The following is an 18,359-nucleotide window of genomic DNA, read 5'->3' as shown; positions in this document are numbered from 1 at the left end:
ACTGAAGATTTCACAGTCCATATGTGTAACAAACTTCTCCTTACTGAAACTCCTATACATGGAATTCATAATATTCATACTTCCGTTCTTCAGAAATAGAGCTTTAACCAGCCTGCTCAATGCCTTGTACAAAATTCAATAATGAAAACCAGTCGGAGCACTTCCTGCAGAGCGGAATAACCGATTTAACTCGATTTAATGGTGAATAGCTGCATGAAAGAGCGGAAATTAAAAACTGAAGTAAGCAAAATAGAGAATCCTTTTCGACTATGGCTAAAAAGGGATTATAGATTTTAGAGAGTGAGTTCGATTGGATCGCGAGCTCTAAGGTATCAAGTTTCTTAATTCGAGTTTAAATACCTCAGCCATTCAATTTAAGCAAAACATTAAAAAAAGCAATTTAATATAATTTGAGGATTTACTTTCATCTCTAAGCATACAGTGTATTATCAAATAATTAACTATTGTGGCGAATATGTGGTAAGTAAACCTGTATTGTAAGCCAGTTAGAAAGGAGCACAAAAAATGGACATTTTCTTATATCAATATATTATACATGTATAAATACAAGTAAAAAATCAATGCATAATTTAATCTGATTACGAATTTACTATCACTTTGTTTTACGTTTACATGGTGGGAAAGCAGTACATCTTAAAAATTACAATAAAATGTACTTCAATACATATTAATATGGCCTCATTAAGAAGTAATTAAATCTAATCAAGCCCGTTAATTCCAATGTGAAAATAACCTATTGCAAAGTAGTCTATGATCTACCTTAAAAAAATACGTATCTAGTAATTTCGCCATAATCTAATAAAATGAGACAGAATTATCACTTTTCGAGCTTTTTAATGAATTATTATTTCACATGTACAGAAATAATAAATCAACTACAACTTGTAGGTACGTCCGATATAACCGTGCACATTCTTGTTGGTGTCACCAGTTTGGGTTCATCAAGTAATAACAATAAACAATTTAACAAAGGAATAGGGATTGATAACTTAATCACTAAGTTTACATCTAGAACAAACCTCAGAAATCAACAAATAAATCATAACTGCTCTTTCAAAATAACTAGCTGTGCCTGAAAGACATTACTGAATAAAGGATAATATAACGAAAGTATATAAAACCAGTATACAAAATATATAATTCTGTAAACATAATAAAAAATAATAACGAATAAACCTAAAAAAACTATATCACAATTAAATGAAGATCCCTAAAAATAGCAAATGTTTTTTACACTAAGACTAGAAAAATTCCATGTTAAGCTGATCGTCGCTTAATGTGCGTCGATACGATGGGCACTATCGAATGATTACTAAATTAATGGATGCAACTATCGAATAAAATCATTCATTGAATAGTGCGCGCTATCTAGTGCAGTGTAGTACAGATACAAATTACAAATTTATATTCTTTTGAAAATGCAGGTTTTCAGTTAGTATGAACTAATTGAGTACTGTACTTTATTCATAAAAAAGTAATGCAGCGACTTAAAATGCATCTTTTAGATTCGAGATGCATTGTGTAGGTACTGTTTGCCCCTAACCTGTTTAATATCACGATGCCAAATGACATGCTGCTGATAACACTGCTATCGAATAATTAAAATGAATTAAATTTTACATTACAACTATTCGATAGTTCCCATCACGAGTCGATACCTTATAGTACTCTAAGAAATTCCGTAATATACGTTTTCTGTTAACAACGTTGACTAGATCGTAAAACATTGTAAAAGCATTTTTAAAGACGGGTGTAAAGCAATTGTGTATAAATATGACGCTGTAAAATAGCATTTACTAAACCAATTGCATAGGCCAAGTATCTAATATTTATCATTTTATTGTGTGGATGTACGAGAATGCTTCAATCTTCAATATGCAAATTCATAAAGTATATTTTTAGTAAACTGACCCATCAACAAGAATAATCTTTATTTAAGAATAACAACTTTAAAACAAAAATTATTTTAAGCTGATAGCTGAAATAGATTTTAAAAAATATATTGACATCAAATAGCATTCAGTTATTTCTGTGAAGTTGAAAAACCCTTGTACATTTAACACTGATTTTTTTCGAAATGTAGTAACGGTTATAAATAGCATTCAATAGGCGTTCGTTGGAATTAGGCAACAAATATTTTGGGAGGAGCTCTGTTTAGTCTAGATCAAGTAAATTTTCACCGACAGCTTCATTTAGCTCCTTCAAACTTACCACAAATATTGAAGTGCCACATTATGTTATCTAATAGGACTAAAAATATCACGGGAGTAGTGATGTTAAAAGCAACTTTTAGTAGCAAGTAAATAGTCATTAATGGACAAAAAGCTAACAGTATTCTGAACAAATCATAAAACCCCGTAATTGCAGAATTGCAACTTTTATAAATATGAAACGAATTTGAAAGCTAGAAAATCTGTAACTGAAATGCTGGGCTGCACTTGTAAAAGTCCATTATGAACTATGTTTATAACGATTGTACAAAATATGGCGTTGCCTTATGTTATAGACTAAGTATTTGGTTTTGAAATACATCATTATTTGTCCATGTGCTTGCAGACAGAGAAAACCATGCAACTAAGTGGGTAGACAAGTAAATACCAATGTGTAAGCGTACAATCTAGGTATAATCATAAAATTACAATACTAAAGAAATTATATTGTCGATGGCAACAGTAGGGTCCCGTGCAACGATGAAGCAGCTTTATTTTGGTTTAATTTTTATTGGAGTGTCTTAAAACGTTAATTTTTGAGTCTGATGAAGGTTTTTATAGAAGGGACGATTACTTTTTTTATGTATCTCTCAACCTAGATGTACGGTTTGGTCTGTATATTTAAAAAAATATCTCGTGAAAATTACAACCTTAACTAGAGCTGAGCAGTTTTGATTATGTGATAGTCATACTCATGCACAGTTTATGATCTCTATGATCACCCCATCCTCCATTGCCTTTCCTAAGCTTATTTTTCTTTAGAATTGCGGCATACGACGAAATTAAATATTCCGGAAATAGATATCTCTTAGCCGATCTCAGCACCTGCTGAACTTTTGATATCACCGCTGTGGAACCACAATTATCTTTCTTGTGATGGACCCCGCTGCAATAATATCAACGTTTTATAATTAGTTTACATCAATAGCATCTGTTTAAGAAGGGGAATGATCATTACCATTCTCCAATATGAAAAACCCGAGGGCCCTTAGCAACCATAGCCTGAAGCTTCTGTTTTAAGCAATTCTGTGATATGTGCTGCAATGACCAATCCCAGTTGTAATCGTCGTATTTACAAAAAAAAGCTGCACATTTAACTACTTCGTTCCATGTTGTGCGGTTAAATGCCATGCCCATATTGTGCTTGCTGCTTATCCACGGGGTAATTTCCACCTGTTAATTTAGGAATATTTCAATTATTCCCAAATTTCTTAGCTGTGAAATCCTAACGTTGCCTTTTGCCGACCCACTTTACAGTGAGTGATTAAAAATGTATACCAACAACAACAGTTATTGCTTTTCTATAACCAAATTTTCACATTAGGTACACGTTCTACCTTGAATAGATAGCAATTTGTGCTGACTAAAGTTGCAAGTTTAGTAAAAAGTAACTCGATTAGAACGCCACTCACTAACCAAAACAGTACACAACCAATCAATCAACAAACATTAATCACTGGAAATAAAAATTATGTTAAGAAAATCAAACATGGTGAGATACCTAATACCCAGATAAGCCGCAAAGAAGTGATAGAAACAGCAAACTTCCATTTTCGACTGCATTATTACACAATTAATAATTAGTAACAATTAAGCAATAATTAATAAGCCAAAAATCCGATAACTATTAAATTAGAATATTTCGCGTTTAGAAATATAATAACAGAGTTAGGTGCTCATGTACTTTATGTCTTGCGGATTTTCGCGTTCTTTTCAATTTTCCCTTAAAGTACACTTAAAATAAACCACATTCAGCGAAAAATGCGGATGGTCCATAGAATCATGATAGAAAACTTATAAAAGTTTGTAAATGTTTTCTAGCATGATTCTATGGACTATCCGCATTCTTTTTCGCTGAATGTTCTTTATTTTAAGTGTGCTTTAAGGGAAAATTGAAAAGAACGCGAAAATCCGCCAGACATAAAGTACATGAGCACCCACTAATGTAGAAATTAACTCCGATTCTTGGAGATAAGAGCTCCCGCTAGACGTGATCTAACGACATAAATTATCACAGAGCGCTGATTCAATAAATCAAATAAGTACCTTTATTAATCAAATAAATGGGAATCGGACACTGAATTATTTATTTTGGTACTTAAGCCGCTTAAAGCCAACAAATTTACAGACATTTTGAATAACTATAGTTATCAACTGTTGGAAATAGAACAAGAAACGAATGAGCTTTTGCGCGGAAATTGCATCTAGCGGCTGCAGCGAAATAAAAGCTAAACAAAATATTTAGCTCGGAAAACTTTACATATCAAGTAGACCTGACAGGTGGTTTATTCATACATAGAATAGTTTTTATTAATAAATAGGCTATTTAAGGACTTTATTTCCGGTATGATATCGAACCACTGACCCATATTTTATGTTGTGTTCTTTTTCAGAATCATAAGATTCTAAAAATTAATCGTACTTTGTAATTCAATTAGGAGAACTTCAAAATACTTTTTACTTAATATATTATGCATTTATAGTTAATTGAAATAGGAAGTGGTTATTAATTCCATTCCTAAAAAACATCGATTCATCTGGCCTTAATGTTTCACTAATGAAACCACTTCGTTCGTCCTGAAATTGAAATCCTTGAACTTCAACCAGATTTATAAAGCAACTTTCTCACTTGTTATGGTGCCTTATGCAATATTCATGTTGCATTTTTTTTAAAATCTACTGGTTTTGCTGGCGTTGCGAAATCAAATTCATGGATTTTAAAACGTGCCGGTTAAATGATCTCAATATTTAACATTTTATGACGCACATACGATGTCGATGCTTAAAATTTTACTAATCCATCATAAACAAGCTCTGTCTAATAAAAATAAATAAAATTCTGAAAATGTAAGTAAATTTGATGCTTGGCTAGTTCTTGCTTGTGTATGCAGTGGCTATAGGAATATCGACGGCAAAATTGTCTAGATTAATCACTCGTTCATCCACCCCTGCATAAATAAGGGCAATTTCTTGAGCAAGAGCGAACATTTTCAACTGGGCTTTTACTACTACGATCAATAATTCGATTTTCACAAAGCATTCGAAATGCATTAGCAAAAAAGTTTGCGCGAACGTTGGTGCCTGCAACTCTATTTAATTGCTTTTACAGCCCCTGGCTCTATTCAACTCAATATTCACACATCATCAGCGTACTGTTCATTAAACTATTATAAATTGATAAATTGCAACTATTTTATTTCGATCTGAAAGTTATCGAAAATCTTGTGAGTTGCGTACACTTGAATATTGCGTTTTACGTTAGTCAGAAAGACACAAACGAAGCCAACAATTATGAACAGTCATTTTGTTTCAATATAGGAAATTAATGTTATTAAGGGACAAACGCAAACATCACGCGATGATAAAATTAATTTACTGTTTCTGAGTAAAATTCATTATGACAAAGGTAAACGTGCATCGAGCAAATTTTGAAATAGTCATGTAAATAGTAATTAATGCTACTCGAATCAAATGAATTAACACAATTGTCACACTGGATATCAACAACGCCTTATTGTTTATTATAAGGTTTTCATCACAACCACAAAATCGATTAAAATAACAGTGGAGCAAGGTCGATTTCATGCATGGATTATTTTTGCTGGAATCTTAAACACCTGACATAAATACGGAATTTAAAGTCTTACTCAAACTATTTTAATATTGAAATAGCACGCTAGAATACGTTTTCCGCTTCTTGTTAAGTCAGCGCTACAAATTCTACAGTTCTTTTGTTTTTATACGTACAAACAAATTTTCTGGTCCTTGAATTATGCTAAAACGTTCAAATCGATTATTCAAATCTTTCAACTTCAATTAACTAACTATATTTTCAAATTGAAAACTTACGATAAGTATAATTCAAAGACTTGCAAATTTTTGTGGTTAACATCGTTTTAGAATTGTTGCAACCACGTAACTTTCTGTGTGCCTTCATTATCTGCGAGGCTTTGACAGAAACATGCAGATTATGTTCATCAAATGGCTTGCCACAAAAACTCTTAACTCATTCAAAAATTCTCTTATTAGACGCATTAGACTCATTTTATCTCAATCATATTTGAAATGTTTTTTTCTGTGAAAATATTGCACATAATTGACTCAGATCCCCTGAACAAATCTCGTTTTTGTGCCATAGTTTGCGCTACAAGGTTCATCTGTAAGAATTATTGATAATTAATAATTCAATCATGTCATATCGAGGAAGTCAGATAGATAAACAATCAATTCATACGGCGTATTTCCTAAAGAGAATTGTTAAATGTGTTTTAACACCACGAGTACATTAAGCATGATGAGCAAGCAGAAGCTACCTTTTGCGGGTGCTGATACAATGAAGGTAACACCTGAAATGTCCATGACGGCTGAACTTCGACTATTTTTTTATTTGACTGCTGTTTCGCGCGTAATGCCTCTTTCTGTAAATGTATTTATTTTGCCAATTTAAATTTTCACATAGAAAGTATGTGATTATCGAACAATTTAAATCGTATGCATAGCATGAGTGGATTTCAAATTCAATTTTTAATACTCCATGTAAAAGAATGCGAGCAATTGTATTTGTCTGATGAGAAGCTGTGCTTTGTTGCATATTGGTGGCCCCCAGAACACCGATTACTGTTTACGGATAATTGAAATTATTAAATTAATTTTAAAAACTCAGACTGAATAACTTAATCAGAACATAGAGAATTATATTAAGCACAATTTTTTCTTCATAAGTTAATCTAGGGTAGATTAATGTCAGACAATATTTTGATATACACTTGCATTCTAATATCAAAAAATGTTTAAAAACTGGTTTTGAAATATCACTGTGACTGCATTTATTTATCGAGAAGTTTGAAGCTGGAATACATGTAGTCACAACTACATATTTAACTAATCATTCCGGTTTTTGCAAGAAAACAAATTTGTATGTGACGTGAATTGTACTAAAAGGTGCCAAAAAAGTAAATTGATGAGCGGGTTTGTCACAATGAACTTACAAATTTTTAACGACGTATATTCACCAAGTCGTAAATAAATCGTTTTTTTTTGCGAAATTTTTGTTGCTAATTCTATGAGTCGGCAATCGATAATCAACAAAAATTAACTTAATTTACATTTAATTTATATAGTGAAATAGTCGTCAATATGCAGTTCGTGTGGGGAAAGAGTAACAACTTATTGAAGTTAAAAAGAGTTTTTCCTTAAACGAAACGAATTTTAAAACATATTAACAATAACATCGTTTATGCTCCGTTTTTAGGTGTAAAATACGCCGTTAATTTTTTTGCAGTCAATTGTCCAGTCACTCTGTGTTTTGTATACAGGGTGGTTTTTTAAAATCTTGAAACACTAAAATATTTCGGAAACGATCAATCCGAGGAAAAAAATGTTTCAAATAAGAAGTTAATATCTGGGAGGGGGAAGTTTATCCGTCTCAGAAAAACAACCCCTACTTCGACCTTGTAAGCTAGGCATGGGCTAACTTGAGAATTTCAAACCACTGGAAATTCGAGTAGTACGTCAAAAAGTGAGAATAATTTTTCTAACACATTTTCTTCGATTTTGACAGGTGGCGGGTGTTTTTTTTTTATCTTGAAACGATGAAATATTTCGGAAATTAGTGATCCTGCAAAAAACTCTTTCCAATAAGGAAGTTAATATCTGGGAGGGGGAAGTTTATTTGTGTCACAAAAAAGCGCCTACTTCGTTCTTGTTCTGTGTTTCGTAATTCGAAAATAGGTCTTAGAAATAGACCTATTTTCTTTTGACACAAATTTTCTTATTTGGGCCCATAGTGCGCCACCTGTCAAAATCGAAGAAAATGGTTTAAATAAATGATTCTTACTTTTTGACGTACTACTCGAATCTCCAGTAAAATGTTGTAGTTACCATACGAAATTCTCAAGTTGGCCCCTGCCTAGCCACAAGGCCGAAGTAGGGGTTGTTCTTCTGATACGAATAAACTTCCCCCTTCCCCTATTTGAAACATTTCTTCCGCGGATCGCTTGATTCCGAAATATTTAAGTGTTTCAAGATAAAAAAAAAACACCCTGTATATACAAATGAAATAGATAATTATGTTGTGAGAAATATATCATAAATGTAATAACTATAAATTATAAAGCATGAAGAACGATAAAAGAAATTGTGTAAAAATAACACATCCTGTCCATAATTTCATTACGCCGTTTCTTAAGAATAGACAGGATGTAGGTTATTGGAATATAAAGGTTCTAGAGGCGCAAGAAAATTAATTCTAAACATAAACAAAGTGTTACCTTTTTCGAATCGCCGTAGTAGTTGTAAGTCTTCAAATATGTTCCCAATGATAAAATATTGCAAATTTTGTCACTACAAGTCTTGGACATGAGTCTCAAAATATGAATAAAGTCCTCGGCTACGTAGTGATCTTCCTCCAGAAAAAGTACAAGGCCTGAATGATTTCTGGTTACGTCTAGTTGATTAAAAACCCTATTCACTTTCCACCACCAGTGATGTTTGGTCTGTGTGAATTTTGCTTCCCGATAATGACCGTAAAGATCGGAATATAAAGCATTATTACATTTTAACTGTAACGCTCTAAAACAAGATAAATAAAAACATAATTTTCTAAGTTTATTTTTAGAAAACAACAGAATTGACTTACTTGTCCTTTTTAATATCTCTTGGACAATCTCCCGGGTCTTCACCTGGAAATTCGTTAGGATGCGTTTGAATAGAAAATGGATAAAATATCTGGATCACTTTACAAAAGTCAACGCTCTGAACCAAAGTGTTAATTTCTTCGTCATAGTAATCATGAGAAAATACAATAAGTGCTTGTGATATATCACGCGCTTGAGCTAGACTAACTATGAGATGACGAAGATACGTTATTCGGTCATGAATCTGAAAGTGAAAGTAAAAAATTAGGACACCAATTGAATAGTAAAAGTTGAAAAATGCTCTCACCTGTATAACAATAACAATGGAGTCGTTTTGAAGTGGCCCAAAGAGGTCTTCGTTGTAAACAGTTTGCTGAAGATTGTATTGTGCTATGCTTCGTTTGATATCCGATATATTAAAAGTAGCCTTAAAATATCCTAAATTATTGTAACTGCCGTTTAGACCTAGGTTTGTACCGTTTTTAGGCTTAGGTGCTAGAAACTTGTGCAACACTACAGGTACCATACTAAGTATGGCTGCTTGGGAGTCGTTGTAGTCGGGATAGGGTGGGACAGATGCCCCAAAGTCGATAAAACTTATTTGCACCCATATAAATATAATTATGAATATTATTATGCCACCACGTAACCACAAAGTCGACCCACTTCGACGGCGCCATACCTGGCTCCGTCCAGTGCTCATCATAGGGCATGTCCCTTCTTAGAGTACCTAAAGATACAAAAAACACATACTGTTACTAATTAATATATTTGCTACATACAAGGCTGAAAGTCGAAATTTCCTTTCGGAATGTAACAATAAATATAAGCGGCATACTCTTAGTTAATTATTAAAGCAATTTTACTCAGGCAGACTATCGGAGAAATATTTGAAACAATGGATAATTATTTTTTATTATTTTTATTCATTATACATGGTAAATTATTTTTTTGTAAATAACTAATATGGTGTGCAACAAACGATCAAAGTAATCAATGATAGTATCAGATAGAGACACATTTCCACCTGCTGCATTCTTCCTAAATAAAATAAGCTTTAATAAAAAATTGCAAGACCACAAGAATATGAGTCTTTTGGGCTTTTAAGCTGTGGCAGAAAACAATTATTTTATGACGTTTCGCTAGCACGACTGACTAGCATCTTCAGATAAGTTTGCTGCGCCGAGCAAACGACCTCTGAATATACAAGCAACTCCTGCTTTGGAAACATCAGGAATAAATTCTTTTCAACGACATTTTAGAAGCTCGAAAAACTCACGAGTAACATATAAATTAAAAAATACATTTATCGGAATGTTCCTTCAGGAGGTAAGTCTTTGTCAGACTTTATTATCAGATCTCTAATAACATAATCAGTTAGTCGATATTTAGTCATTCGCCTTTGATGTTCCATATGGCGTACTTTCGTCTATTTAAAGATTTCCTAAAAATTCGACTACATGATGTAATATTCGAGCATTACGTGGGTAAAAGCTGGCATATTTCGAATTTTTGAAGTATGATATTATATAATATTACATAAAAAAATTACTGAAATTATGAATATTCTTTTATAGAAAAAGCAAGAAGAGCATTACTCTTCTGGACGATTGAAAGGTGATTTAAATATTTAGGTTTACATGCACGATTTTGGAATCCAATTTAATAAAATATTAACGGCAAACATACTGTAATTTGAAAATTAATGCATTTGTTAGTAAATAACATTGAAGATTACAATAATCAGCTTTTTGATTATTATTATTGCTTCATTCAACCGGATTCTAATAATATGAAAATTCGAACAAAATTAAATCTGTTAATCGACAAATGTGCGTTCCATCAATGTTCAACAAAGTTGTTAATTTAAAGCAGCAAACCATGTCAATAATTTTATTTCCATTTCTAAATAAATATTTTAAATCAATAATAGAGCACCACATAACGCTTATATTGGATAGCCAGCTTTAGGAAGCAGGACCTTCGATTTTAAGACTCCATTATTTATTTTTTTAATATTTTAAGGACATTTTGCACCGACAAGTGGTTATATTTTCCAGGAAATTTGGTACGTTTAAAATACTATACATGGTGTTTAAATAACATGACAAGTTTATATAAAAATATCTACAGATCCAACAAATAACTATTGAAGTACTTGGTCAAATTTGCAAATTTTTTAATGATATATATTCTAGTTAAGGCCCTTTCAAATGGTGTCCCTGAATATAATTTTATTGTTAAATCCGCCAGGGACCGGCTAGCTGGCACATATTAATTTTCAAATTTTTAGCACCCTGTATGATAACGTCGAAATATTCGAAAAAAAGGTTCTGTTTGTCATCGATAAAATGAACCGTTTTCCAGAACACGTCTATAATGGAAATAATTTTTTAAATAAATTAAACTTTTTTGAAATAGAAATTAATAATTTATAGTTTTATGAAAAAACATGGTTTAAACCGAAAACGGTTCAGTTTCCCAATTTGAAACAAAAGTATATTTTCTTAGCTTAAGGTTCAAGCTATTTAGAAGTAGCTTTTTGGTGTCTGTATCTTTCAGGGCGTTAAAAATATCAGCATTAATATGTACAAGCTGGTCGGCTCCTGGCGAACTTCAACAGCAAAGAGTTGCACAGATGTGCTTTTAACGGGTCTTTATTTATCATATTAAAATATTATCGAATTACCAAATACTTTAAAAGTTATTTAATAAAGATCGATCTTCAGCGTTGATAGTCTTATATCTTGTTAGGAAAAGGTTGTACATTTTTTTTTCCCGGGAAGTACCTGTATCTGTATTTCCGATACAGTGTGTTATGCACTCTAATCAATAGAATAAAATTGCCACAACTGTGCTGCAAAAATTGATTTTATTGTAAACCGCAATAATTATATGCTCTCCTTGAAAATGATGCGACTAATTGGTTGAAACGGTTTTTTGCCTCTCCTGTTAATTATTTTGTATTGTTTTTTGTATGTATTTTGTGTTATTTATACTTATTTATACATTCAAAATTTCGATAACGCATATTTTAGTATTATATAAATTTGGCCGTCGCTCTAAAAGCGAATGCTATTCTCGTAAACGATAACACCTATACTTTTACCGATCGGTTAAGAACATTGCGAAACACGTAGATGTCACATAGTAATGAAAAGTTGTAATTTAAGCCGCCTTAAACAAGACTTTCCATATTATTCGGTAGGAATTTTCGATTTCTAGAGCTAAGTAACTGCTATGATTCTTGTAGCAGACCATCATTATCTTAATCTGTTTGAACAAGTAACGAAATTGTATGGTATCAATGTTCAAAATAGCTAATACAAATCTCGTCAAGTCCAAATAGCTAATCCAATTTTCTCAGCAGCTTAAATGGGCTTCCATTCAAAACAGGAAAACCTATTTCCTTCAATCCTATTTATATCTAATCAGAAACTACAGCAACACTTGGAATTTCTAGTGTTAATAAGTTTAAATTGCATCAATCAGTTCCATTAACATCGTATACATTTTGCATGATTCAAATATGTTGACCTTTTCAAACGCAATTATAAGTTAATAAAATTCAGTTATTTTCTATTGCAAAATTCAAATTAGTAATTTAACTACGGAAACATTGTTTTACAGTTCTTATGCGTAACTTTACGCGTGAAACAGATCAGCATGTAACAAGTGAACAATACAATTAAGTAAATTGCAAAATAAGTAATTTTGTACTCTAATTGTTCGACGGTTTCTGTCTCTTGAGTGCTGCATATTTAAATTTTGTAAACGCATGTGCAATATACTAACATTATCTGGTTTTATAACTTATTCAAGAAATATTATCAGCGTCGGTATTGTTGTAAAATGAACGATAATTTACGGTTTTGGAATAGTTCGTACAAAGCGAGAATTTAGTTGTCGATTTCAAGGCAATTACTCTAAAATTTTGAATTTCAGAAACTCTATGTCCAGGACTATTGAGTTGCATTTATAAAACATGCATTTACAGATTAACATAGCAATTGCTTACAATTAACTTGAAATTGATACATTGAAAACCAACATAATACCATTTAGAAAAAAAAGCGCTTCCATATTCATAGAATAAATGTGGATTTTCCCAGTTATATCTTGCATGGCTTTTGATGTGAGAAGTAAATAAGACCGGATTTTGCTTATGAGGTTGTTTGCATTCGGCTGATGCACTTTTGACATTTTATCAACATATTTTGTCTCAGCTATATGTTAGTATGTCGTTACTGAAATAAATAAAAGGGTTAATTTTCTGTTAAATTTTTAGATTTGACCTGATTTATTTTCCTTTCATTTCCTGAGAAGAATCTCAAGTTAATGAATTGCTTGGGTTATTTTTATAGAAGTATTTAATTAAATTAAATAAAGAGACAAACAGATTAAATAGAGATTTTCTCTATTTAATCTGTTTGTTCTTTTTAATTTATATCTTTATAATTGATTGATTATATATCCTCAAAAACACTCTGCAAAAATGTATCTAAAATTAGGTATTTGCAACGTCTTGTTAGGGTCTTTTTACTAACGACGAACAAAGCGCCAGCAATAAGAGAAAAGTACTTCATCGCAAAAAATGTTACGTAGCACATGCTACAGTAACTCCTTTGAAAAGACAATGTAGTCGACTTACTACTTACCATCTTAGAACATACTCTTAAGAAAAGATTATAAAGGAACAACGATCTGCAGATTCTGAAGTCAAGAACACTTACAGCGAGCTCTATTTTTTATTGCATTTTTTTCAATAGCGATACCGGAAAATATAAAATGCATACTACATATGAGCATAACTGTGAAAATTATTTAAGCGTGCTTTCAGCTTTATCAGATTTTTATCTACTATGTTCACAAAGTTGAAAAAGCTTTAATGGGGGCTTCCTATCTCCACCCAATGCTAATGAATTAGAGCTTATACAAACTTAGCAACAATAAAAATGTCGTCATTGGATACAATCGTTATGCAAATAGAAGATGTATTATAAATGGAAAGAACATAACGTAATAAGCGTATGATATACTTATCACAACCTTATATTAATTTTATTGATTCCTAAATTTCCATACTATTCCTGTGTAATTAAGTAGATACATATATAATTTCTTCGAAATATTAATAATTCCTAATGGCCAAGGTTTTAGCAATTATCACGAATGATACTTATTTTTTAGAAAGTTGGGTAAAATAATTATTTCAACGGTATTTGTTTCACATAATTGTGTTCAGTTATTTCAATGTTTGTTCCGCATCTACAATACAGGGTGTTTGCCGAGGTATGCGAGATATTTCTCTTCGCTTTTCGTTCGTTTGATTTGGTATGTATCTCTGATACCTCGGCCTACATCCTATATAAGTCGCAAATATTTTTATTTATATATAAGCTTTAGTCCCGCAAAAGATTTGTTTCGATTTTATAAAAACATTAAAAGTATCAGTTAATTAACTTTTCGGCAATTGCACGAAGTGGCAGTTGCAGGAACAAAGGCAATATAAATGAAAAAAGTTTGCTCAAGTGTGCGAGCTTATAGCACCTGACCTGAACATTTATTTATATATCAATTTTTACGTTATATAAAGTTTCATTCATTTTCATTTAACTGCGAAGGTAATTGATTATCACGGATTGAAAAAAGTTTTATTACGGTTTACTTCGCCAAGCATTTTTTTAATGATCAATGTGGTCAATCAAGTCAGTTATGAGAAACTCTTTGCAAGGAATGCTCTGCAGCGAATTGCATATTCTTTGTTAGTTTGCATGTATTATTACATAGCAAATTCGTAAGCGCGTGGGCATCATTAATGGATAATTGCAAAGTAAGACATGGCCTGACAACTCGACAGTAATATGGACTTGAGTCGAAACTCTATCAAAAGGGATATTAAATAAAAATAATATTTACCCTCCATCGAGACATAAAGTTATTCAACCATTAAGCAACAAAACCTTTGGATATCTGGGCGTAACTATTAAATTATTACGAACTGTTTTTGCTAACGAATCTTTGATCATTTGCCAATCATCAAAACCTTCAATGTCGTGGGAATAGAAGTCGCCACTCATTCAGTAATATTTTTAGTTTCTGAGTTTTTCAAAACTTAAAAGAGAGAGGTGTATAGTTTTCATACGCAACTTATTAGAATCGCATAAAAATGTTGCTTAAAAAAGTTCAATTCAGTCAACATTGGATGGACAGGACAGTTTGCGTGCTTTCTTTGACGATAAAAGAATCGACTTTAATATCATTCGCTAATGAGTAAAAATTCTGGATGAAAACATTTACTTAAAAAATTATGCGAATAATACACCATCATAACAAATCGTGTAATAAATTGTATCGTGAGTTACTACACCCTTTATTACATGATTTGTTAATTTATTATAAAAAGATTTAAATTAATTTGAAACTTGACATTTTTTCTATTTTAATGAGTCGATTTTCTGAAAGCTTTCTTGGATGATAACAATTCAAACGCCTCAATCAATGATGTTATTTAAGAACGTAAACCATTCAATTTCTCATGACGATCAAGCCCTGTCTGGCCAGCAGTGCGTGTTTCATTGGCATCCGTAATTAATTGACGTAGTTTAGAAATTAGTAAGTAATACCATCTAATTGCAGCACCAATTAATTCGATAATTATGCAATGTTTACACCTATTTCACGAAGAAAATTCAATTAGAACCAAGCCAGAAGGATCGATTATACATCACAGTGTCCGATTATATTTCACTAACAATAACAAGTAGTGGTCTTATTTGAAAAACTGGAAGTTATAGGTTATTGAAGTTTTAAATATCAAATTAATTGTCTAGAAACAAGCATAATCCGAATTTGGCTCTCTGACAGTCAAGTTGAAATTGATAGGAAAACATTTCCGGATGGAGACTTAAACCATCTTGAAAACTGCAAATCTAAATGATAAAAAGACAACAACGACAACATTTCGTTTTACCCGAAGGGAACTAAATTTATATCCAGAGTGGAATAATCATCTCATTTGCTGTGGAATATATTATCAGGTGAACAATTAAAATCTATAATTTTTGCGTGTTTAAGTTATTTATAAATCTATATAAAAAAAATTGTCCTGTTCTAGGCTTATCTTAAACTAAACTCTATTTTAAGTATTTTTATTGTCTGGCGGGTCGGTTCAGTTGTGTTGTTTGTAATCGTTCAAGTAACGTTGTTGTAGGGAAGAGACAGCGGGATTGTCTGCCTTGCCTTGTAAGACAAAGAGGATTGAGTATGGTCCATTTGTGGGGATTATTGTTCTATTTTGTTGGTAATTGAAGTAGTCTTTCGGTTATTCTAGTTATTTTTGCTCGTTCGTAGAGTAGTTGGTTTGAAGGATTGTGTAATTGGTTTTGCGGATGTCTTATTTTTGTTATTGATCTAGGTGCAATTTGTTTTGTTGTTTAATTTTTTTTGGATGCTTTCGCTTTCAGTGAATGTCCATAGTCAAGGTCTACATATTACTTTGTATATCTTTGTGGCAGTTTTTGTACTAATTTTGTCGAGTTGGTCGTGGTTGCACGTAATGGCAGAATATATTATATAGAAGGGGTGATAGCGGATACCCTAGCGGTAGGCCTTGTTCGGGGGAAAACAGTATCTTTTTCCATTGAACACATTTTAACGCAAAACAAGACGGAGTGATACAAAAATTATATTTTATTTGAACATTTTTGGGATTCGCATTAGCTGTTCGTCACTGTGTAATGTGAAACTAACTGGAATAAAAAGTTGGCTGCTTGCTAAACAGTTTCAACAACTTCAGGAAAGTAAAGTTATAAAAATGTCCATGCAACTTTTTAAATTTTCCGTTTCAACCCCAGTTTATTCTTTTTCCAAAATTTCACATTTCTAATGTTACTTTTCACGAAGCGGTGACGAATTTTCCTTATTTTGTCATAATGATTATTACTTCAGTATTAATGGCTACTGGTTTAAGTAGGTACTAATTAGTCAAATTATTGGATTCTATGACTGGAAATTTGTTTATATATATGATATGATGTTTCCTACATATATGATGTTTCCTGTATGAAGTAGTTATTCTACATCGCTAAGATCACTAATTAAAAAAAATGTGAATAACATTTCACCGACGGAAAGTGAATAAGGGTTCACCCTGCCATTCAATAGTTATTTGTTGAGGAGTGAAACTAAATTTAATAGCGATGTTTAATCCAATAATTTGTCGCCTTCCTGTTTATTGAAAGCGTTTGAACTTGTAACACTTAGATAACTTAATCGTACAGTATATTTTTTATTTATTGTTAAATCTGTTCTGCTAGTGAAATGTTAAATAAAAAAGCTCATACTGGAAAACGAATTGTTGACACCAAATCCCATGCAGAGTGGATTAGAAACTCACATGTTTCCGATGATCAATGTCCATTTCTGTATGCAACCCCCTAATCGCAACGTAGGGCATTGTTTACATTCATCATTTATCACTGAAAAATAAACACCAACAAAAATTCGTTCGGCCACACTAAGGAAATGTTGATTGTTAATTTTGTCAACGCAAATAACCAACTAATTTCTGTTATTCGAGTTGCGTTAATCTGAGGGCACCTTCTTCAGCACACCAATGAAGAAATCCCTACTACTCCGATATGCGATTTCCGATGCGGATTACATTCATTACATTTCAGAACCATCGAACTCAACTCACCTTACACTTCTTACACCTGACACTGCTGACTGCTCTTCGGCCAGTGTTGCTAAGTGCTTTACAGAAATTTCCTGAAGTTCTGTAAATATTCCTGCATAAGCTTCCCTACGTTATTTACACTGCCGAGCTACTTAATCGAATTAAATTCTCGTTCAGATATGGAACCTAAATGTATGGTGGTTATTAAGTTTTGATTGATTATATTTGAAACGTCGTTTGAAAAACAAACGTTATCCGGTACGTAAATGTATCAAGCAAATTCTGCAAATATCCGTGGGTAAATGCATTTTTTTCAATAATATCTAAGCTTAAATCCGTTGGTATGTTGGTTAAGGGAGATATTAATTAAACAAATAAGTTTTCAACTGTCGTTTAGAGTCATTACCTTCAAAAATCCAAATAAAATATGAAGTTATCGATGAAGAAGAATGAACATTTTTAAACAAATTGTTATACAGATCAACAGACAGAATGGTGAAATTATTCTCATGGTGTTCGTCTTGTTACTAATGATCAACGTGATATAATATGATGGCTTGGAATAAAGTTTCATAACCATGGTGAAAATCGGAATTTCCTCGTATTGAACTTCCTCTTATTGAAATCATCTCTTGAATTTCCTAATGCAGGCATCAATTAGATAATGGTTTCATCTTCATTTTTTTCATTTATTATTGAAGTGAGTGTCACCATTGGGTGAGTTCGGGAAAAAGTAAGTTTTCATTGCTCGAAATGCGATGCAGCAAACGCTGTCATTAAAAGACAAGCTAGTGCTAGTTGCTATTTTTCCAT

At 32.1% G+C, this 18,359-nt stretch overlaps 1 protein-coding gene across 6 annotated transcripts; it reads right to left on the bottom strand.

Moving 5' to 3' along the window:
* Nucleotides 1-532: 532 nt before the first annotated feature.
* Nucleotides 533-17,709, bottom strand: LOC109533849 (alpha-1,6-mannosyl-glycoprotein 2-beta-N-acetylglucosaminyltransferase). 6 transcript variants are annotated; one of them, XM_019899337.2, is made up of 8 exons: nt 17,568-17,708; nt 17,265-17,346; nt 9,174-9,596; nt 8,869-9,110; nt 8,501-8,801; nt 6,545-6,649; nt 3,190-3,404; nt 533-3,117 (listed from the first exon to the last, which is right to left on the bottom strand). In XM_019899337.2, the coding sequence occupies exons 3-8, from the start codon at nt 9,570-9,572 to the stop codon at nt 2,907-2,909; spliced, it is 1,473 nt and encodes a 490-aa protein (XP_019754896.1). In that variant the 5' UTR covers nt 9,573-9,596; nt 17,265-17,346; nt 17,568-17,708; the 3' UTR covers nt 533-2,906. The 6 variants fall into 6 exon arrangements, with proteins under 6 accessions (XP_019754896.1, XP_019754895.1, XP_019754898.1 ...); XM_019899336.2 differs by having other exon boundaries at nt 17,212-17,709; XM_019899339.2 differs by lacking the exon at nt 17,265-17,346 and having other exon boundaries at nt 17,568-17,709.
* Nucleotides 17,710-18,359: the final 650 nt, after the last annotated feature.

Source organism: Dendroctonus ponderosae, unplaced genomic scaffold (assembly GCF_020466585.1).
Source record: "Dendroctonus ponderosae isolate FM_Combo_2020 unplaced genomic scaffold, Dpon_F_20191213v2 Dpon_F_20191213_1, whole genome shotgun sequence".
Classification (NCBI taxonomy): domain Eukaryota; kingdom Metazoa; phylum Arthropoda; class Insecta; order Coleoptera; family Curculionidae; genus Dendroctonus; species Dendroctonus ponderosae.
Note: the sequence above shows the minus strand (reverse complement) of the source record. Positions and strands in the feature narration are given on the sequence as shown.